A 24,085-nucleotide genomic window follows, 5' to 3' on the forward strand; every position below is an offset into this window, starting at 1 on the left:
ATACCAGGGGTCGTTAGACAACTCTGGTCCAGGAGTGGCTGTATACCAGGGGTCGGTAGGAGTGGCTGTATACCAGATGTCGGTAGGAGTGGCTGTATACCAGGTGTCGGTAGGAGTGGCTGTATACCAGGGGTCGGTAGACAACTCAAGTGCAGTAACACATCTCAACCACAGGGAGGCAGTGCAGATCACACCAGACCAGTGTAGATTGAGACAAGATACCAATCAACAATAACTGACCTGATAAAGTGAAGCTGACGAGTTTCCGACAGTTCTCTGTCACTGATTGGCCCTCAGCTTGACCCTCGGCTCTAACCTGGCAAGGAAACAACCAATGGGAGATGAGCTGTGACGGGAACTCAACCATTGAGAGATGTTAGTATAGGACAGTATAATACCACAGACATGAGACTTATGGTTGAGGGCCAACAAGACTGGAAAATATACCATCAACACAGAGCAGTACAGCACAGTGTAACACTGAGATAAATCAATATCCAGTTCAACACTGAGATATATCAATATCCAGTTCAACACTGAGATATATCAATATCCAGTTCAACACTGAGATATATCAATATCCAGTTCAACACTGAGATATATCAATATCCAGTTCAACACTGAGATATATCAATATCCAGTTCAACACTGAGATATATCAATATCCAGTTCAACACTGAGATATATCAATATCCAGTTCAACACTGAGATATATCAATATCCAGTTCTACACAGAGCAGCACAGCACAGTGTAACACTGATATATTTTGGAGAGTGATACTGTATATAGGAGGGTCAGAGAGAGAGAGAGATCAAGTGGACTGGACGTCTGGTAATCTGTCAGATCCTGTCATAAAACCAACATGGCTGCCTGCCAGACGCTCCCTCCGATTGGAAGATTAACGCTCTGAATTTCATATCAAATTAATTTGTGCCAGCTGGTATTAGTGAACTCAGGAAGTGATATGGATGGAGGGAGGGAAGGAGAAGGAGAGGGGGAGGTTTGGAGGGAGGGAGAGGGGGAGGTTTGGAGGGAGGGAGCGGGGGAGGTTTGGAGGGAGGGAGAGGGGGAGGTTTGGAGGGAGGGAGAGAGAGAGAGGGGGAGGGATGGTGGAATGGAGGGAGAGGGGGTAGAGGAGAAAGAGAGGAGGGAGGGGGAGAGAGGAGGGAGGGAGAGAGAGGAGTGGAGAGAGAGATGGAGGGGGGTGGAGAGAGAGATGGAGGGGGTGGAGAGAGAGATGGAGGGGGTGGAGAGAGAGATGGAGGGGGTGGAGAGAGAGATGGAGGGGGTGGAGAGAGAGATGGAGGGGGTGGAGAGAGAGAGAGATGGAGGGGGTGGAGAGAGAGAGAGATGGAGGGGGTGGAGAGAGAGATGGAGGGGGTGGAGAGAGAGATGGAGGGGGTGGAGAGAGAGATGGAGGGGGTGGAGAGAGAGATGGAGGGGGGTGGAGAGAGAGAGAAAACACCATTGTAAATACAACCTACAGTTATGTTTATTTATTTTCCCATCTGTACTATTTGCACATCATCACAACACTGTATATAGACATAATATGACATTTGAAATGTCTATTCTTTTGTTAATTTACATTGTTAATTCACTTTTGTTTATTATCTATGTAACTTGCTATGGCAATGTAAACATACGTTTCCCATAACAATAAAACCCCTTACATTGAATTGAGGGGTGGAGGGAGAGAGAGGGAGGGGGAGGTACGGTGGAGGGAGAGAGAGGGAGGGGGAGGTACGGCGGAGGGAGAGAGAGGGAGGGGGAGGGAGAGAGAGGGAGGGGGAGGTACGGCGGAGGGAGAGAGGGGGGGTACGGCGAAGGAAGAGAGAGGGAGGGGGAGGTACGGCGGAGGGAGAGAGAGGGAGGGGGGAGGTACAGCGGAGGGAGAGAGAGGGAGGGGGAGGTACGGCGGAGGGAGAGAGAGGGAGAGGGGGAGGTACGGTAGAGGGAGAGAGAGGGAGAGGGGAGGTACGGTGGAGGGAGAGAGAGGGAGGGGGAGGTACGGTGGAGGGAGAGAGAGGGAGGGGGAGGTACGGTGGAGGGAGAGAGAGGGGAGGTACGGTGGAGGGAGAGAGGGAGGGGGAGGTACGGTGGAGGGAGAGAGAGGGGTTAGAGAGAGCGAGAGAGAGGGGGGAGGGCGGGAGGGAGAGAGAAAAAGAGATGGAGGAGGAGATAGATATAATATAGTCCAACTGGCACGTTCAGCTGACACACACACACACACACACACACACACACACACACACACACACACACACACACACACACACACACACACACACACACACACACACACACACACACACACACACACACACACACACACACACACACACACACACACACACACACACACCTCTCTCTAAACAACCAGATAAGCTTGCCTAAGATGCAGCTACACCATCTGGCATACAGTTACTTGGTCCATAAGCACTCCTTCATAAACATAGACAGACAGACACACAGAACTCACAGGAAGTCCTGGGTTGTTGACGGTGATGCAGGGGGTTGTTGCTCTCAGGCCTCCACTCACTCCATGATAGTACTTAAAGCAGATCTTAGTCTCAGCTGAGGAAGGAACACACACACAGAAGGGTTCTATTGTTCTAATCATCCTGAACACACACACAGAAGAGTTCTATTGTTCTAATCATCCTGAACACACACACATAAGAGTTCTATTGTTCTAATCATCCTGAACACACACACAGAAGAGTTCTATTGTTCTAATCATCCTGAACACACACACAGAATACTTATATTGTTCTAATCATCCTGAACACACAAACAGTCCTTCATAAACATTAACACACACACACACTATACTCACACTCCATGAAGTAAGGTCCAGGCTCCAGCCTCCAGACGATCTGTCCTCTCTGGGTGCCGTTCACCCCGCGGTTCTTAGAGTCCCACACGTTGGCAGGACACGTCTCGTCTGAGGAGGGGACACACAGTCTCATCACTGATATAGGCTGTAACCGTGCCGACTTAGGCCATAACACAACTGACAGCCCCACACGTTGGCAGGACACGTCTCATCAACACCGTTTTACTGAATCAGACGTAACACAACTGACACGTGGTATTTATAAATGTTTTATTGTTTTATTTGACCTTTATTTAGCAACTTGGCAAGTCGGTTAAGAAACAATTCATATTTAGAATGTCGGACTAACCGGCCAAACCCAGACGGCGCTGGGCCTATTGTGCACCGCCCTATGGGAATCCCAAACCCAGACGACGCTGGGCCTATTGTGCACCGCCCTGTGGGACTCCCAAACCCAGACGGCGCTGGGCCTATTGTGCACCGCCCTGTGGGAATCCCAATCACAGCCGGATGTGATACAGCCTGGATTCAAACCCGGGACTGTAGTGACGCCTCTGGCACTGAGATGCAGCGCCACCCAGGAGCCCAACAGTACTAATGACAGGCAGAAACCAAGCTGAAACAGGCCCTAACTGTACTGATGTAGACGGTCAGAGGACTGACACACACCATGACCACAACTGACAGGCCGTAATGTACTGCTGTAACCTAGTGTAGCAGTAGATGATGCTGTAACCTAGTGTAGCAGTAGATGATGCTGTAACCTAGTGTAACAGTAGCTGATGCTGTAACCTAGTGTAACAGTAGCTGATGCTGTAACCTAGTGTAACAGTAGCTGATGCTGTAACCTAGTGTAGCAGTAGCTGATGCTGTAACCTAGTGTAGCAGTAGCTGATGCTGTAACCTAGTGTAGCAGTAGCTGATGCTGTAACCTAGTGTAACAGTAGCTGATGCTGTAACCTAGTGTAGCAGTAGCTGATGCTGTAACCTAGTGTAGCAGTAGCTGATGCTGTAACCTAGTGTAACAGTAGCTGATGCTGTAACCTAGTGTAGCAGTAGCTGATGCTGTAACCTAGTGTAACAGTAGCTGATGTTGTAACCTAGTGTAACAGTAGCTGATGCTGTAACCTAGTGTAACAGTAGCTGATGCTGTAACCTAGTGTAGCAGTAGCTGATGCTGTAACCTAGTGTAACAGTAGCTGATGCTGTAACCTAGTGTAACAATAGCTGATGCTGTAACCTAGTGTAACAGTAGCTGATGCTGTAACCTAGTGTAACAGTAGCTGATGCTGTAACCTAGTGTAACAGTAGCTGATGCTGTAACCTAGTGTAACAGTAGCTGATGCTGTAACCTAGTGTAACAGTAGCTGATGCTGTAACCTAGTGTAGCAGTAGCTGATGCTGTAACCTAGTGTAACAGTAGCTGATGCTGTAACCTAGTGTAGCAGTAGCTGATGCTGTAACCTAGTGTAGCAGTAGCTGATGCTGTAACCTAGTGTAACAGTAGCTGATGCTGTAACCTAGTGTAGCAGTAGCTGATGCTGTAACCTAGTGTAACAGTAGCTGATGCTGTAACCTAGTGTAACAGTAGCTGATGCTGTAACCTAGTGTAACAGTAGCTGAGGCTGTAACCTAGTGTAACAGTAGCTAACAGTAGCTGATGCTGTAACCTAGTGTAGCAGTAGCTGATGCTGTAACCTAGTGTAGCAGTAGCTGATGCTGTAACCTAGTGTAACAGTAGCTGATGCTGTAACCTAGTGTAACAGTAGCTGATGCTGTAACCTAGTGTAACAGTAGCTGATGCTGTAACCTAGTGTAACAGTAGCTGATGCTGTAACCTAGTGTAACAGTAGCTGATGCTGTAACCTAGTGTAACAGTAGCTGATGCTGTAACCTAGTGTAGCAGTAGCTGATGCTGTAACCTAGTGTAACAGTAGCTGATGCTGTAACCTAGTGTAGCAGTAGCTGATGCTGTACCCTAGTGTAACAGTAGCTGATGCTGTAACCCAGTGTAACAGTAGCTGATGCTGTAACCTAGTGTAACAGTAACTGATGCTGTAACCTAGTGTAACAGTAGCTGATGCTGTAACCTAGTGAAGCAGTAGCTGATGCTGTAACCTAGTGTAGCAGTAGCTGATGCTGTAACCTAGTGTAACAGTAGCTGATGCTGTAACCTAGTGTAACAGTAGCTGATGCTGTAACCTAGTGTAGCAGTAGATGATGCTGTAACCTAGTGTAACAGTAGCTGATGCTGTAACCTAGTGTAACAGTAGCTGATGCTGTAACCTAGTGTAGCAGTAGCTGATGCTGTAACCTAGTGTAACAGTAGCTGATGCTGTAACCTAGTGTAGCAGTAGCTGATGCTGTACCCTAGTGTAACAGTAGCTGATGCTGTAACCCAGTGTAACAGTAGCTGATGCTGTAACCTAGTGTAACAGTAACTGATGCTGTAACCTAGTGTAACAGTAGCTGATGCTGTAACCTAGTGAAGCAGTAGCTGATGCTGTAACCTAGTGTAGCAGTAGCTGATGCTGCAACCCAGTGTAACAAAGTAGCTGATGCTGTAACCTAGTGTAGCAGCAGCTGATGCTGTACCCCAGTGTAACAGTAGCTGATGCTGTAACCTGGTGTAGCAGTAGATGATGCTGTAACCTAGTGTAACAGTAGCTGATGCTGTAACCTAGTGTAACAGTAGCTGATGCTGTAACCTAGTGTAACAGTAGATGATGCTGTAACCTAGTGTAACAGTAGCTGATGCTGTAACCTAGTGTAACAGTAGCTGATGCTGTAACCTAGCGTAGCAGTAGCTGATGCTGTAACCTAGTGTAACAGTAGCTGATGCTGTAACCTAGTGTAGCAGTAGCTGATGCTGTAACCTAGTGTAGCAGTAGCTGATGCTGTAACCTAGTGTAACAGTAGCTGATGCTGTAACCTAGTGTAACAGTAGCTGCTACAGACACTATGGTCAGTTTCCTGTTGTCCTTGAGCTGTGTCGGACAAACGCCGGGACATAGTCCATGTGTCACTCAGTCAGTGTGTGACAGAGATGCGTGTGTGTGTGTGTGTGTGTGTGTGTGTGTGTGTGTGTGTGTGTGTGTGTGTGTGTGTGTGTGTGTGTGTGTGTGTGTGTGTGTGTGTGTGTGTGTGTGTGTGTGTGTGTGTGTTACTCAGATAGTATGTGACACAGATGCGTGTGTGTGTGTGTGTGTGTGTGTGTGTGTGTGTGTGTGTGTGTGTGTGTGTGTGTGTGTGTGTGTGTGTGTGTGTGTGTGTGTGTGTGTGTGTGTGTGTGTGTGTGTGTGTGTGTGTGTGTGTATCTGTTACTCAGATAGTATGTGACAGAGATGACCATGAAGAATATGTCTCATGTGTTTTCACCCAGTCTCCCCTCAGAGCCACAACTCAACTCACACCATGTCACAATCAATAACATCTGGACAGGATCCAGGCCAGGGTGGCAAGTGACATCAGCCACTATGAGACCACTATGATGACACACCAGCACTATGTTCACACTGCCTCCCAGAGGCTCTGCATATTTAATCAATAACCCAGGTAATGTCAGAATAAGTCACTTGTGTCACTTGTATAATGCCGTTACCCAGAAACCCTGTAGTTTTTCCAGCCTGTTCAACCTCTCTTTCATATCGTCTGAGATCCCCAAGGACTCAGACGATAGGGTGACACCCTGGACCCAAACTGTTACAGACCTATATCCATCCTGCCTTGCCTATCTAAGGTCTTCGAAAGCCAAGTCAACAAACAGGTGACTGACCACCTCGAATCCCACCGCACCTTCTCCGCTATGCAATCCGGTTTCCGAGCCGGTCACGGGTGCACCTCAGCCACACACTCAAGGTACTAAACGACATCATAACCGCCATCGATAAAAGACAGTACTGTGCAGCCGTCTTCATCGACCTTGCCAAGGCTTTCGACTCTGTCAATCACCATATTCTTATCGGCAGACTCAGTAGCCTCGGTTTTTCGGATGACTGCCTTGCCTGGATCACCAATTACTTTGCAGACAGAGTTCAGTGTGTCAAATCGGAGGGCATGTTGTCCGGTCCTCTGGCAGTCTCTATGGGGCGCCACAGGGTTCAATTCTCGGACCGACTCTTTTCTCTGTATATATCAATGATGTTGCTCTTGCTGCGGGCGATTCCCTGATCCACCTCTACGCAGACGACACCATTGTATACACTTTCGGCCCGTCATTGGACACTGTGCTATCTAACCTCCAATCGAGCTTCAATGCCATACAACACTCCTTCCGTGGCCTCCAACTGCTCTTAAACGCTAGTAAAACCAAATGCATGCTTTTCAACCGATCGCTGCCTGCACCCGCATGCCCGACTAGCATCACCACACTGGATGGCTCCGACCTTGAATATGTGGACACCTATAAGTACCTAGGTGTCTGGCTAGACTGCAAACTCTCCTTCCAGACCCATATCAAACATCTCCAATCGAAAATCATATCAAGAATCGGCTTTCTATTCCGTAACAAAGCCTCCTTCACTCACGCTGCCAAGCTTACCCTAGTAAAACTGACTATCCTACCGATCCTCGACTTCGGCGACGTCATCTACAAAATTGCTTCCAACACTCTACTCAGCAAACTGGATGCAGTTTATCACAGTGCCATCCGTTTTGTCACTAAAGCACCTTATACTACCCACCACTGCGACTTGTATGCTCTAGTCGGCTGGCCCTCGCTACATATTCGCCGCCAGACCCACTGGCTTCAGGTCATCTACAAGGCCATGCTAGGCAAAGCTCCGCCTTATGTCAGCTCACTGGTCACGATGGCAACACCCATCCGTAGCACGCGCTCCAGCAGGTGTATCTCATTGATCATCCCTAAAGCCAACACCTCATTCGGCCGCCTTTCGTTCCAGTACTCTGCTGCCTGTGACTGGAACGAATTGCAAAAATTGCTGAAGTTGGAGACTTTTATCTCCCTCACCAACTTCAAACATCAGCTAGCTGAGCAGCTAACCGATCGCTGCAGCTGTACATAATCTATTGGTAAATAGCACACCCATTTTCACCTACCTCATCCCCACAGTTTTTATTTATTTACTTTTCTGCTCTTTTGCACACCAATATCTCTACCTGTACATGATCATTTATTACTCCATTGTTAATCTGCAATATTGTAATTATTCGCCTACCTCCTCATGCCTTTTGCACACATTGTATATAGACTCCCCTTTTTTTCTCTGTGTTATTGACTTGTTAATTGTTTACTCCATGTGTAACTCTGTGTTGTCTGTTCGCACTGCTATGCTTTATCTTGGCCAGATCGCAGTTGCAAATGAGAACCTGTTCTCAACTAGCCTACCTGGTTAAATAAAGGTGAATTTTTTTTAAACAACAGAGGTGGAAAAGGAAGAGAGGAAGAGAGGAGGAGAGGAGAGAGAGGGGGATGGAGTGATGGAGGGGGACAGAGAGGAGGACGGAGTGATGGAATAGAGGAGAGAGAGGGGGATGGAGGGAGAGAGAGGGGGATGGAGTGATGGAGGGGGACAGAGAGGAGGACGGAGTAGAGGAGAGAGAGGGGGATGGAGGGGAGAGAGAGGGGGATGGAGTGATGGAGGGGGACAGAGAGGAGGACGGAGGATGGAGTAGAGGAGAGAGAGGAGGACGGAGTGATGGAGTAGAGGAGAGAGAGGGGGATGGAGGGGAGAGAGAGGGGGATGGAGTGATGGAGTAGAGGAGAGAGAGGGGGATGGAGGGGAGAGAGAGGGGGATGGAGTGATGGAGGGGGACAGAGAGGAGGACGGAGGATGGAGTAGAGGAGAGAGAGGGGGATGGAGGGGAGAGAGAGGGGGATGGAGGATGGAGGGGGACAGAGAGGAGGACGGAGTAGAGGAGAGAGAGGGGATGGAGGGGAGAGAGAGGGGGATGGAGGATGGAGGGGGACAGAGAGGAGGACGGAGGATGGAGTAGAGGAGAGAGAGGAGGACGGAGTGATGGAGTAGAGGAGAGAGAGGGGGATGGAGGGGAGAGAGAGGGGGATGGAGTGATGGAGGAGAGGAGAGAGAGGGGGATGGAGGGATGGAGAGGGAGAGAGAGGGGGATGGAGGATGGAGGAGAGGAGAGAGACGGGGATGGAGTGATGGAGGGGGAGAGAGAGGAGGATGGAGGTATGGTGGAGAGGATAGAGAGGGAGAGAGGAGAGAGAGGGGGATGGAGTGATGGAGAGGGAGAGAGGAGGATGGAGGGATGGAGAGGGAGAGAGGAGGATGGAGGGATGGAGAGGGAGAGAGAGGAGGATGGAGGGATGGAGAGGGAGAGAGAGGAGGATGGAGGGATGGAGAGGGAGAGAGGAGGATGGAGGGATGGAGAGGGAGAGAGAGGAGGATGGAGGTATGGAGAGGGAGAGAGAGGATAGAGAGGAGAGAGAGGAGGATGGAGGGATGGAGGGATGGAGAGGGAGAGAGAGGATAGAGAGGAGAGAGAGGAGGATGGGAGGATGAAGGAGATGAGAGAGAAGAGGATGGAGTGATGGAGGAGAGGAGAGAGAGGAGGATAGAGTGATGGAAGAGAGGAGGATGAGTGATGGAGGGGTTAGAGAGGAGGATGGAGGATGGAGGAGAGGAGGATGAGTGATGGAGGGGTTAGAGAGAGGAGGATGGAGGATGGAGGGGGAGAGAGAGGAGGATGGAGTGATGGAGGGTTTAGAGAGAGGATGATGGAGTGATGGAGGAGAGGGACGATGGAGTGATGGAGGAGAGGGAGGATGGAGTGATGGAGGAGAGGAGGATGAGTGATGGAGGGGTGAGAGAGAGGAGGATGGAGGATGGAGGAGAGGAGGATGAGTGATGGAGGAGAGAGAGGAGGATGGAGTGATGGAGGAGAGGAGGATGTAGTAATGGAGGAGATGAGAGAGAGGAGGATGGAGTTATGGAGGGGGAGAGAGAGAGGATGGAGTAGATGAGAGAGAGGAGGATGGAGTGATGGAGGGGGATAGAGAGAGGAGGATGGAGGATGGAGGGGGAGAGAAAGGAGGATGGAGTGATGGAGGAGAGGAGGATGAGTGATGGAGGGGTTAGAGAGGAGGATGGAGTAGAGGAGGATGAGTGATGGAGGGGGAGAGAGAGGAGGATGGAGTGATGGAGGAGAGGAGGATGAGTGATGGAGGGGGAGAGAGAGGAGGATGGAGTGATGGAGGAGAGGAGGATGAGTGATGGAGGGGTTAGAGAGGAGGATGGAGTAGAGGAGGATGAGTGATGGAGGGGGAGAGAGAGGAGGATGGAGTGATGGAGGAGAGGAGGATGTAGTGATGGAGGAGATGAGAGAGGAGGATGTAGTGATGGAGGAGATGAGAGAGAGGAGGATGGAGTGATGGAGGGGGAGAGAGAGAGGAGGATGGAGGATGGAGGGGGATAGAGAGAGGAGGATGGAGGATGGAGGGGATAGAGAGAGGAGGATGGGTGATGGAGGGGGATAGAGAGAGGAGGATGGAGTGATGGAGGAGAGGAGGATGAGTGATGGAGGGGGAGAGAAAGGAGGATGGAGTGATGGAGGGGGAGAGAGAGGAGGATGGAGGATGGAGGAGAGGAGGATGAGTGATGGAGGGGGAGAGAAAGGAGGATGGAGTGATGGAGGAGAGGAGGATGAGTGATGGAGGGGAGAGAAAGGAGGATGGAGTGATGGAGGAGAGGAGGATGAGTGATGGAGGAGAGGAGAGAGAGGAGGATGGAGTGATGAAGGAGATGAGAGAGAGGAGGATGGAGTGATGGAGGAGAGGAGGATGAGTGATGGAGGAGAGGAGAGAGAGGAGGATGGAGTGATGAAGGAGAGGAGGATGAGTGATGGAGGGGGAGAGAAAGGAGGATGAGTGATGGAGGGGGAGAGAGAGGAGGATGGAGTGATGGAGGGGGAGAGAAAGGAGGATGGAGTGATGGAGGAGAGGAGGATGAGTGATGGAGGGGGAGAGAAAGGAGGATGAGTGATGGAGGGGGAGAGAGAGGAGGATGGAGTGATGGAGGGGGAGAGAGAGGTGGATGGAGGATGGAGGAGAGGAGGATGAGTGATGGAGGGGGAGAGAGAGGAGGATGGGAGGATGGAGGGGGAGAGAGAGGAGGATGGAGTGATGGAGGAGAGGAGGATGAGTGATGGAGGGGGAGAGAGAGGAGGATGGAGGGTTTAGAGAGAGGAGGATGGAGTGATGGAGGAGAGGGAGGATGGAGTGATGGAGGAGAGGAAGATGAGTGATGGAGGGGTTAGAGAGAGGAGGATGGAGTGATGGAGGAGATGAGAGAGAGGAGGATGGAGTGATGGAGGAGAGGAAGATGAGTGATGGAGGGGTTAGAGAGAGGAGGATGGAGTGATGGAGGAGATGAGAGAGAGGAGGATGGAGTGATGGAGGAGAGGAGGGTGAGTGATGGAGGGGGAGAGAGAGGAGGATGGAGTGATGGAGGAGAGGAGGATGAGTGATGGAGGGGGAGAGAGAGGAGGATGGAGTGATGGAGGAGAGGAGGATGAGTGATGGAGGGGTTAGAGAGAGGAGGATGGAGTGATGGAGGAGAGGAGAGAGAGGAGGATGGAGTGATGGAGGAGAGGAGGATGAGTGATGGAGGGGTTAGAGAGAGGAGGATGGAGTGATGGAGGAGATGAGAGAGAGGAGGATGGAGTGATGGAGGAGAGGAGGGTGAGTGATGGAGGGGGAGAGAGAGGAGGATGGAGTGATGGAGGAGAGGAGGGTGAGTGATGGAGGGGGAGAGAGAGGAGGATGGAGTGATGGAGGAGAGGAGGGTGAGTGATGGAGGGGGAGAGAGAGGAGGATGGAGTGATGGAGGAGAGGAGGGTGAGTGATGGAGGGGGAGAGAGAGGAGGATGGAGTGATGGAGGAGAGGAGGGTGAGTGATGGAGGGGAGAGAGAGGAGGATGGAGTGATGGAGGAGAGGAGGGTGAGTGATGGAGGGGAGAGAGAGGAGGATGGAGTGATGGAGGAGAGGAGGGTGAGTGATGGAGGGGGAGAGAGAGGAGGATGGAGTGATGGAGGAGAGGAGGGTGAGTGATGGAGGGGGAAAGAGCGGAGGATGGAGTGATGGAGGGGTTAGAGAGAGGAGGATGGAGTGATGGAGGAGAGGAGGATGAGTGATGGAGGGGGAGAGAGAGGAGAATGGAGTGATGGAGGATAGGAGGATGAGTGATGGAGGGGGAGAGAGAGGAGGATGGAGTGATGGAGGAGAGGAGGGTGAGTGATGGAGGGGGAGAGAGAGGAGGATGAAGTGATGGAGGAGAGGAGGATGAGTGATGGAGGGAGAGAGAGAGGAGGATGAAGTGATGGAGGAGAGGAGGATGAGTGATGGAGAGGGAAAGAGCAGAGGATGGAGTGATGGAGGGGGAGAGAGGAGGATGGAGTGATGGAGGAGAGGAGGATGAGTGATGGAGGGGAGAGAGAGGAGGATGAAGTGATGGAGGAGAGGAGCATGAGTGATGGAGAGGGAAAGAGCGGAGGATGGAGTGATGGAGGGGTTAGAGAGAGGAGGATGGAGTGATGGAGTAGAGGAGAGGAGAGAGAGGAGGATGGAGTGATGAAGGAGATGAGAGAGAGGAGGATGGAGTGATGGAGGAGAGGAGGATGAGTGATGGAGAGGGAAAGAGCGGAGGATGGAGTGATGGAGGGGGAGAGAGGAGGATGGAGTGATGAAGGAGATGAGAGGATGGAGTGATGGAGGAGAGGAGGATGGAGTGATGGAGGAGATGAGAGAGAGGGGGATGGAGGGATGAAGGAGAGAGAGAGGGGGAGGATGGAGTGATGGAGGAGATGAGAGAGAGGGGGATGGAGTGATGGAGTAGAGGAGGATGAGTGATGGAGAGGGAAAGAGCGGAGGATGGAGTGATGGAGGGGGAGAGAGGAGGATGGAGTGATGAAGGAGATGAGAGGATGGAGTGATGGAGGAGTTAGAGAGAGGAGGATGGAGTGATGGAGGAGATGAGAGAGAGGGGATGGAGGGATGAAGGAGAGAGAGAGGGAGGATGGAGTGATGGAGGAGATGAGAGAGAGAGGATGGAGGATGGAGGAGTTAGAGAGAGGAGGATGGAGTGATGGAGGAGATGAGAGAGAGGAGGATGGAGTGATGGAGGAGATGAGAGAGGAGGATGGAGTGATGGAGGAGTTAGAGAGAGGAGGATGGAGTGATGGAGGAGATGAGAGAGAGGAGGATGGAGTGATGAAGGAGAGAGAGAGAGGAGGATGGAGTGATGGAGGAGATGAGAGAGAGGAGGATGGAGTGATGAAGGAGAGAGAGAGGGGAGGCAGGGCAGACGGTAGGTGCCAGTAATGGAGCCGTGTTGGCTCCAGGGCAGGGGTGGATGGCCCAGGGCCAGAATGATGCATCTCTCTGGGGGACACATCTCAGGGCCTCCCCCCCCGGTCAACACCTCCACACACAGAGCCTGGTGTGGAGAGTGGATGGATCTCCTTTCACTGGCCATCACTCTCTCTACTGGCTGCTGCTGACACTATAGTGTTCAGGATGTGTGTGTGTGTGTGTGTGTGTGTGTGTGTGTGTGTGTGTGTGTGTGTGTGTGTGTGTGTGTGTGTGTGTGTGTGTGTGTGTGTGTGTGTGTGTGTGTGTGTGTGTGTGTGTGTGTGTGTGTCAGTAAGTGCCCTCTGATAGCAGGCTGATGATAATGAGAAGATAAAGAACTGAAGCTGATACCATTATTCACTATTGCCCAGGATGTACAGAAGTCCACTATTCACTATTGTCAGAATATACAGAAGTCCACTATTCACTATTGCCCAGGATGTACAGAAGTCCATTATTCACTATTGCCAGAATGTACAGAAGTCCACTATTCACTATTGTCCAGGATGTACAGAAGTCCACTATTGTCCAGGATGTACAGAAGTCCACTATTTCCTATTGTCCAGGATGTACAGAAGTCCACTATTCACTATTGTCCAGGATGTACAGAAGTCCACTATTGTCCAGGATGTACAGAAGTCCACTATTCACTATTGTCCAGGATGTACAGAAGTCCACTATTCCCTATTGTCCAGGATGTACAGAAGTCCACTATTCCCTATTGTCCAGGATGTACAGAAGTCCACTATTCACTATTGTCCAGGATGTACAGAAGTCCACTATTGTCCAGGATGTACAGAAGTCCACTATTCACTATTGTCCAGGATGTACAGAAGTCCACTATTGTCCAGGATGTACAGAAGTCCACTATTCACTATTGTCCAGGATGTACAGAAGTCCACTATTGTCCAGGATGTACAGAAGTCCACTATTCACTATTGTCCAGGATGTACAGAAGTCCACTATTGTCCAGGATGTACAGAAGTCCACTATTCACTATTGTCCAGGATGTACAGAAGACCACAATTCACTATTGTCCAGGATGTACAGAAGACCACAATTCACTACTGTCCAGGATGTACAGAAGTCCACTATTGTCCAGAAGACCACTACTCACTATTGTCCAAAAGTCCAGGCAGAAAGGCACACACCTGTCTATATAAGGTCCCACAGTTGACTGTGCATGTCAGACTGAAAATCAAACCATGAGGTGGAAGGAATTGTCCGTAGAGCTCCGAGACAGGATTGTGTAGCGGCACATATCTGGGGAAGGGTACCAAAATATTTCTACAGCATTGAAGATCCCCCAAGAACACAGTGGCCTCCATCGTTCTTAAATGGAAGATGTTTGGAACCACCAAGACTCTTCCTAGAGCTGACTGCCCGGCCAAACTGAGCCATTGGGGAGAAGGGCCTTGGTCAGGGAGGTGACCAAGAACCCAATGGTCACTCTGACAGAGCTCCATAGGTCCTCTGTGGAGATGGGAGAACCTTCCAGAAGGATAACAATCTCTGCAGCACTCCACCAATCAGGCCTTAATGATAGAGTGGCCACTCCTCAGTAAAATGCACGATAGCCCGCTTACAGTTTGCCAAAAAGCACCTAAAAGGACTGAGACCACGAGAAACAAGATTCTCTGGTCTGATGAAACCAAGATTGAACATTTTGGCCTGAAAGCCAAGTGTCACGTCTGGAAGAAACCTGGCACCATCCCTACGGTGAAACATGGTGGTGGCAGCATGTCTGGAAGAAACCTGGCACCATCCCTACGGTGAAACATGGTGGTGGCAGCATGTCTGGAAGAAACCTGGCACCATCCCTACGGTGAAACATGGTGGTGGCAGCATCATGTCTGGAAGAAACCTGGCACCATCCCTACGGTGAAGCATGGTGGTGGCAGCATCATGTCTGGAAGAAACCTGGCACCATCCCTACGGTGAAGCATGGTGGTGGCAGCATCATGTCTGAAGAAACCTGGCACCATCCCTACGGTGAAGCATGGAGGTGGCAGCATCATGTAGTGGGGATGTTTTTCAGCAGCAGGGACTGGGAGATTAGTTAGGATCGAGGGAAAGATGAATGGAGCAAAGTACAGAGAGCTCCTCATTGAAAACCTGCTCCAGCGTGCTCAGGACCTGAGACCTTCGCCCGAAGGTTCACCTTCCAACAGAACAATGACCCTAAGCACAGCCAAGACAACGCAGGTGTGCCTTCAGGACAAGTCTCTGAATGTCCTTGAGTAGCCCAGCCAGAGCGCGGACTTGAACCTGAGCGAACATCTCTGGAGAGACCTGAAAATAGCTGTGCAGCAACACTCCCCAACCAATCTGATAGAACTCGAGAGGATCTGCAGAGAAGAATGGGAGAAACTTCCCAAATACAGGTGTGCCAAGCTTGTAGAGTCATACCCAAGAAGACTCGAGTCTGTAATCACTGCCAAAGGTGCTTCAACAAAGTACCGAGTAAAGGGTCTGAATACTTATGTAAATGTGACATTCGTTTTTCATTTTTAATACATTTGCAAACATTTCTTAAAACCTGTTTTTGCTTTGTTATTATGGGGTATTGTGTGTAGATTGACGGGGAAAAAACTATTGAATCAATTTTAGAACAAGGCTGTAAAGTAACAAAATGTGGAAAACAAGGCGGGTCATTGCTCACATCAACACCACCAACACCAACACCATTATCCCAGAAACTGGGGCCAAGCCTCCTGCCATACGGGACCTCTATATCAGGCGGTGTTAGAGGAAGGCCTCCAGCCACCTCAGTTCTCTCTTTCAGCCAGACTGTTCTCTCTTCCACCGCACGGCAAGCGGCACCCGAGCGCCAAGTTCAGGTCCAAAAAGCTTCTTAACAGCTTCTACCCCCAAGTCATAAGACTCCTGAACAGCTAATCAAATGGCTTCGCACAATAATTGCATCCCATCCCCTCTCCTCCTCTCCTGTCCTTCCCTCCTCTTCCCCTCCTCTTCCCCTCCCCTCCTCTCCTTTCCTCCTCTTCCCCTCTCCTCCTCTCCTGTCCTTCCCTCCTCTTCCCCTCCCCTCCTCTCCTTTCCTCCTCTTCCCCTCTCCTCCTCTCCTGTCCTTCCCTTCTCTTCCCCTCCTTCTCCTCTCCTGTTCTTCCCTCCCCTCCTCTCCTGTCCTTGCCTCCTCTTCCTCTCCTCTCCTGTCCTTGCCTCCTCTTCCTCTCCCCTCCTGTCCTTGCCTCCTCTTCCCTCCTCTCCCTCCTGTCCTTGCCTCCTCTTCCCCTCCTCCTCCTCTCCCCTCCTGTCCTTGCCTCCCTCTTCCCCTCCTCCTCCTCTCCCCTCCTGTCCTTGCCTCCTCTTCCTCTCCTCCTCCTCTCTTCTCCTGTCCTTGCCTCCTCTTCCTCCCCCTCCCTCTCCCCTCCTGTCCTTGCCTCCTCTTCTTCCCCTCCTCCTCCTCTCCCCTCCTGTCCTTGCCTCCTCCTCCTCTCCCCTCCTGTCCTTGCCTCCTCTTCCCCTCCTCCTCCTCTCCCCTCCTGTCCTTGCCTCCTCTTCCCCTCCTCCTCCTCTCCCCTCCTGTCCTTGCCTCCTCTTCCCCTCCTATCCTCTCCTCTCCTGTCCGTCCCTCCTCTTCCCCTCCTCCTCCTCTCTTCTCCTGTCCTTGACTCCTCTTCCCCTCCTCCTCCTCTCCCCTCCTGTCCTTGCCCCTCTTCACCTCCTCCTCTCCCCTCCTGTCCTTGCCTCCTCTCCCATCCTGTCCTTGCCTCCTCTTCCCCTCCTATCCTCTCCTCTCCTGTCTGTCCCTCCTCTTCCCCTCCTCGCCTCTCTGTCCTTGCCTCCTCTTCCTCTCCTGTCCTTGCCTCCTCTTCCCCTCCTCCTCCTCTCCTCTCCTATCCTGTCCGTTCCTCCTCTTCCCCTTCCCCTCCTCTCCTCTCCTGTCAGTCCCTCCTCCTCTGGTCTCCTCTCCTCCTCCTCTCCTGTCCGTCCCTCCTCCTCTTCTCCTCCTCCTCCTCCTCTCCTCTCTTCTCCTCTTCCTCTCCCCTCCTGTCCTTGCCTCCTCTTCCTCTCCCCTCCTGTCCTTTACTCCTCTTCCTCTCCCCTCCTCTCCCCTCCTGTCCTTGCCTCCTCTTCCCCTCCTCCTCTCCCCTCCTGTCCTTGCCTCCTCTTCCCCTCCTCCTCCTCTCCCCTCCTGTCCTTGCCTCCTCTTCCCCTCCTCCTCCTCTCTTCTCCTGTCCTTGCCTCCTCTTCCTCTCCCCTCCTCTCCCCTCCTCTCCTGTCCTTGCCTCCTCTTCCCCTCCTCCTCCTCTCTTCTCCTGTCCTTGCCTCCTCTTCCTCTCCCCTCCTCTCCCCTCCTGTCCTTGCCTCCTCTTCCCCTCCTCCTCCTCCTCTCTTCTCCTGGCCTTGCCTCCTCTTCCTCTCCCCTCCTCTCCCCTCCTGTCCTTGCCTCCTCTTCCCCTCCTCCTCCTCTCTTCTCCTGTCCTTGCCTCCTCTTCCTCTCTCCTCCTCTCCCCTCCTGTCCTTGCCTCCTCTTCTCCTCTCCTCCTCTTCTCCTCTCCTCCTCTCCCCTCCTGTCCTTGCCTCCTCTCCTCCTCTTCCTCTCCCCTCCTCTCCCCTCCTGTCCTTGCCTCCTCCTCTCCTCTCCTCTCCTCTCCTCTCCTCTCCTCTCCTCTCCTCTCCTCTCCTCTCCTCCTCTCCTCTCCTCTCCTCTCCTCTCCTCTCCTCTCCTCTCCTATCCTCCTCTTCCCCTCCCCTCCTCTCCCGTCCTTCCCTCCTCTCCCGTCCTTCCCTCCTCTTCCCCTCCTCCTCTCCTCCTCCCCACCTCTTTTACGCTGCTGCTGCTCTCTGTTTATAATCTATGCATAGTGACTTTAACTCTAGCTACATGTACATATTGCCTCAACTAACCTGTGTCCCCACACGTTGCCTCTGTACCGGTACCCCTTGTATTTAGCCTTCCTACTGTTATTTTACTGCTGCTATTTCATTATTTGTTACTTTTATTTTATATTTTTTACTTAACACTTATTTTTCTTAAAACTGCATGGTTGGTTAAGGGCTTGTCAGTAAGCATTTCACGGTAAGGTCTACTACACCTGTTGTATTCAGCATTTCACGGTAAGGTCTACCTACACCTGTTGTATTCAGCATTTCACGGTAAGGTCTACCTACACCTGTTGTATTCAGCATTTCACTGTATGGTCTACTACACCTGTTGTATTCAGCATTTCACTGTAAGGTCTACTACACCTGTTGTATTCAGCATTTCACGGTAAGGTCTACCTACACCTGTTGTATTCAGCATTTCACTGTATGGTCTACTACACCTGTTGTATTCAGCATTTCACTGTAAGGTCTACTACACCTGTTGTATTCAGCATTTCACGGTAAGGTCTACCTACACCTGTTGTATTCAGCATTTCACGGTAAGGTCTACTACACCTGTTGTATTCAGCATTTCACTGTAAGGTCTGCCTACACCTGTTGTATTCAGCATTTCACTGTATGGTCTACTACACCTGTTGTATTCAGCATTTCACGGTAAGGTCTACTACACCGGTTGTATTCAGCATTTCACGGTTAGGTCTACCTACACCTGTTGTATTCAGCATTTCACGGTAAGGTCTACCTACACCTGTTGTATTCAGCATTTCACTGTAAGGTCTACCTACACCTGCTGTATTCAGCATTTCACGGTAAGGTCTACATACACCTGTTGTATTCAGCATTTCACTGTAAGGTCTACTACACCTGTTGTATTCAGCATTTCACGGTAAGGTCTACTACACTTGTTGTATTCAGCATTTCACTGTAAGGTCTACCTACACCTGTTGTATTCAGCATTTCACTGTAAGGTCTACCTACACCTGTTGTATTCAGCATTTCACTGTAAGGTCTACCTACACCTGTTGTATTCAGCATTTCACTGTAAGGTCTACTACACCTGTTGTATTCAGCATTTCACTGTAAGGTCTACCTACACCTGTTGTATTCAGCATTTCACTGTAAGGTCTACCTACACCTGTTGTATTCAGCATTTCACTGTAAGGTCTACCTACACCTGTTGTATTCAGCATTTCACTGTAAGGTCTACCTACACCTGTTGTATTCAGCATTTCACTGTAAGGTCTACCTACACCTGTTGTATTCAGCATTTCACTGTAAGGTCTACCTACACCTGTTGTATTCAGCATTTCACTGTAAGGTCTACCTACACCTGTTGTATTCAGCATTTCACTGTAAGGTCTCCTACACCTGTTGTATTCAGCATTTCACGGTAAGGTCTACCTACACCTGTTGTATTCAGCATTTCACGGTAAGGTCTACCTACACCTGTTGTATTCAGCATTTCACTGTAAGGTCTACCAACACCTGTTGTATTCAGCATTTCACTGTAAGGTCTACCTACACCTGTTGTATTCAGCATTTCACTGTAAGGTCTACCTACACCTGTTGTATTCAGCATTTCACTGTAAGGTCTACCTACACCTGTTGTATTCAGCATTTCACTGTAAGGTCTACCTACACCTGTTGTATTCAGCATTTCACTGTAAGGGCTACTACACCTGTTGTATTCAGCATTTCACTGTAAGGTCTACCTACACCTGTTGTATTCAGCATTTCACTGTAAGGTCTACCTACACCTGTTGTATTCAGCATTTCACTGTAAGGGCTACTACACCTGTTGTATTCAGCATTCCACGCACGTAGTGCTTTCACCTCCCTTCCCCATCCTCCCCATCTCACCCTACCTCCCTTCCCCATCCTCCCCATCTCACCCTACCTCCCTTCCCCATCCTCCCCAACTCACCCTACCTCCCTTCCCCATCCTCCCCAACTCACCCTACCTCCCTTCCCCATCCTCCCCATCTCACCCTACCTCCCTTCCCCATCCTCCCCCTCTCACCCTACCTCCCTTATCCATCCTCCCCCTCTCACCCTACCTCCCTTACCCATCCCCCCTCTCACCCTACCTCACCCTACCTCCCTTCCCCATCCTCCCCCTCTCACCCTACCTCCCTTCCCCATCCTCCCCCTCTCACCCTACCCCCTTCCCCATCCTCCCCCTCTCACCCTACCTCCCTTCCCCATCCTCCCCCTACCTCCCTCCCCTCTCGTCCTCCCTCTCATCCTATCTCCCTCCCTCCTCTCTTCCCCCGTCCTTGGTCTCCATTGAGGATCTTGTTCTATGATTGATTTGTGTGTTTTTAAAATGTGAAGTAACTAAATGAATGTACAACTTCCTGGGAATGGGACAATAAAGGAAAACTTGACACAACTTGACCCCCCTACCCCTTCTTCCTCCGAAGATGGTCTAGTCCTTCCCCTGTGTCTCACCGATGTGGTAGAGTCCGATCCAGTCCGTGGCGTCCACTTCCTCCTTGATGTCCCAGTTGATGACCAGGTTTTGGCCTCGCCCCATCGTGAACTCGTATGTCGACGCAGTCAGCGATGACCTGCTCTCCGAGGTCACCAGGTCCGTGTCGCTATTGGCCCTTTGTAGCCCGCCACCATGACCCTCTCCATGACCTCCGACCCCTGACCGTTCACCAGCTGACCTTTCCCCGCCGTGACCCCTAGGGCCAATGCCATCACCGCCCTGGGCTGAGAGGGAGCGCAGGTTTTCAGGGCTGAGAGTATAACGCATGTGTGGGTTGCGCCTCCTCACCACTAGGAGATGCTCACGAGCAGTGGGAGTGGTCGTCATGGTGACCACAGGGGAGGAGGGAGGAGGGGATTGGGGGTGAGATGGGAGGTGAGATGGGGGTTGAGAGGGGTGGGGGTGATGGTGATGATGGGGGAGTGGTGGTGATGGGAGGGGGAGGAAGGGTGGGGGCGGGGGCGGGGGGGGGAAGGACAGCCGTGGCGAGGGAGGGGCGAATGGTGGAGGTTGAGCAGGGTAGGGGGGAGAACCGTGGGCCTCGCCCAAAGCTAGAGCCAGAGAGGAGGGCCACAGGCCAGGAGGCCACAGCACAGGGCCAGAGACAGCCTGGTAGAGCCTACTAGAACCTACTAGAACATACTAGAACCTAATAGAGCATTCTAGAACCTAAGAGAACATATTATAATCTAATAGAACATAACAGAACATACTAGATCCTATTAGAACGTACTAGAACCTAATAGAACATTCTAGAAGCTGACGCCCTAGCTACGGTCAGTAGAAGCCACTAGATTCAATACTACAGCCTGGATCCAACAAGCAGCCAAGCCCAGACACAGGTCAGAGGTCAGAGGTTAGCTAACACATCTCCACTTGTAAGGAGATTTTCCCTTGACACTGTGCCGCTGCCTGCTCTCTGGAAGTCAGAAATAGGTTTACTAAGGTGACTACCGTAAAGCACTTTGTGAGAAATGTTGCTGTAAAAAGGCTTTTATAAATAAAGTTTGATTGAGTGATTGTGGAATTTGAGGCCTGTGATCCAGTCTTCCTATTAGTTGAGATGAACAGGAAGTGAGGTGGGCTGATGCTGAGGTCACATCCTGTTCTCTCCTGTCCGTTCAGTGCTGGTCCAGCCCAGTTTCACATCAGAACATTTAGCTTCACTTCATTACTCAGTAAAGTACAACTGGAGTGGTTCAAGATTTCAATCTAGGGATGGGCTGTACCATGGCTCTTACATACAGGCCCTGAGGCTGCATGTTGGGAGGGGGAGGGGATGAGGGGGGGCGAAGCTCCTCTCTCCCCCTCGTCTGTTTGGGAAGAGGTGGAGTGGAAGGATGTTGGATTGTAGTCTTGTTGGAACTAGGGTGGTCTGGGGTAGGATGTTGGATTGTAGTCTAGTTGGAACTAGGGTGGTCTGGGGTAGGATGTTGTCCTCTTCCAGGGGGGACAGAATGGGGTGAGAGGAGGGAGAGAGGGAGACTGCAGACTGAGGTGGTGGCGGAGGTGATGAAGGGAGGCTGGACACCTGTGAGAGAAAGAGAGACAGAGAGGGAGGGGGAGAAAGTAGGAGGGGACGTCAGAGATACAGCATAACGCCCAGGATCAACCAATGACAGGAGAATGACAGGAACAACAGAAGCTGTTTATCAGACTTGATCACCATCATTGCAACGGCCTCCATTACACTTGATTTGGAACAGAACAAGCTACCCCCAGCTTCCTAATCAACGGCCTCCATTACACTTGATTTGGAACAGAACAAGCTACCCCCAGCTTCCTAATCAACGGCCTCCATTACACTTGATTTGGAACAGAACAAGCTACCCCCAGCTTCCTAATCAACGGCCTCCATTACACTTGATTTGGAACAGAACAAGCTACCCCCAGCTTCCTAATCAACGGCCTCCATTACACTTGATTTGGAACAGAACAAGCTACCCCCAGCTCCCTAATCAACGGCCTCCATTACACTTGATTTGGGACAGAACAAGCTACCCCCAGCTTCCTAATCAACGGCCTCCATTACACTTGATTTGGAACAGAACAAGCTACCCCCAGCTTCCTAATCAACGACAGCCCTACTAACACTTGATTTGGAACAGAACAAGCTACCCCCAGCTTCCTAATCAACGGCAGCCCTAACACTTGATTTGGAACAGAACAAGCTACCCCCAGCTTCCTAATCAACGGCCTCCATTACACTTGATTTGGAACAGAACAAGCTACCCCCAGCTTCCTAATCAACGGCCTCCATTACACTTGATTTGGGACAGAACAAGCTACCCCCAGCTTCCTAATCAACGGCCTCCATTACACTTGATTTGGGACAGAACAAGCTACCCCCAGCTTCCTAATCAACGGCCTCCATTACACTTGATTTGGAACAGAACAAGCTACCCCAGCTTCCTAATCAACGACAGCCCTACTAACACTTGATTTGGAACAGAACAAGCTACCCCCAGCTTCCTAATCAACGGCAGCCCTAACACTTGATTTGGAACAGAACAAGCTACCCCCAGCTTCCTAATCAACGACAGCCCTACTAACACTTGATTTGGAACAGAACAAGCTACCCCCAGCTTACTAATCAACGGCCTCCATTACACTTGATTTGGAACAGAACAAGCTACCCCCAGCTTCCTAATCAACGACAGCCCTACTAACACTTGATTTGGAACAGAACAAGCTACCCCCAGCTTCCTAATCAACGGCAGCCCTAACACTTGATTTGGAACAGAACAAGCTACCCCCAGCTTCCTAATCAACGACAGCCCTACTAACACTTGATTTGGAACAGAACAAGCTACCCCCAGCTTCCTAATCAACGGCCTCCATTACACTTGATTTGGAACAGAACAAGCTACCCCCAGCTTCCTAATCAACGACAGCCCTACTAACACTTGATTTGGAACAGAACAAGCTACCCCCAGCTTCCTAATCAACGGCCTCCATTACACTTGTAGCTACAGTGACCAACGGCATATACAGAACTGATCTTCCACTCAAATAAATATTGGACATGTATTTACTCAGTTGAGGGCTGTTGTTCCAGTTTCCCCAATAGCAACAGCAGACAAACCACAGGTTGTGACTTCACTGTAACAGGCAGCCAATGGGTGATGAGGGAGGGACCCACTGGAGAAAAACCACGTTGTATCACTCCCCTGTTAACACAGTGCTTTAGATCAACCTCCCTCCCTGTTAACACAGTGTTTTAGATCAACCTCCCTGTTAACACAGTGTTTTAGATCAACCTCCCTGTTTACACAGTGCTTTAGATCAACCTCCCTCCTTGTTAACACAGTGCTTTAGATCAACCTCCCTCCCTGTTAACAGTGCTTTAGATCAACCTCCCTCCCAGTTAACACAGTGCTTTAGATCAACCTCCCTCCCTGTTAACACAGTGTTTTAGATCAACCTCCCTCCCTGTTAACACAGTGTTTTAGATCAACCTCCCTCCCTGTTAACACAGTGCTTTAGATCAACCTCCCTCCCTGTTAACACAGTGTTTTAGATCAACCTCCCTCCCTGTTAACACAGTGCTTTAGATCAACCTCCCTCCC

The 24,085-nt window shown here is 50.8% G+C and overlaps 1 protein-coding gene across 1 annotated transcript; it reads right to left on the minus strand.

Moving 5' to 3' along the window:
* Window positions 1–240: 240 nt before the first annotated feature.
* Window positions 241–22,044, minus strand: LOC124028759 (E3 ubiquitin-protein ligase HECW2-like; the record flags this gene model as incomplete). Its single annotated transcript, XM_046340732.1, is given in 4 exon segments — window positions 241–316; window positions 2,484–2,578; window positions 2,841–2,948; window positions 20,474–22,044. Coding segments are annotated over 4 exon segments (649 nt in total), but the record flags the coding sequence as incomplete, so codon positions are not given.
* Between the last annotated feature and the right edge of the window lie 2,041 nt (window positions 22,045–24,085).

Source organism: Oncorhynchus gorbuscha, unplaced genomic scaffold, assembly GCF_021184085.1.
Source record: "Oncorhynchus gorbuscha isolate QuinsamMale2020 ecotype Even-year unplaced genomic scaffold, OgorEven_v1.0 Un_scaffold_4811, whole genome shotgun sequence".
In the NCBI taxonomy this organism is placed as follows: Eukaryota; Metazoa; Chordata; class Actinopteri; order Salmoniformes; family Salmonidae; genus Oncorhynchus; species Oncorhynchus gorbuscha.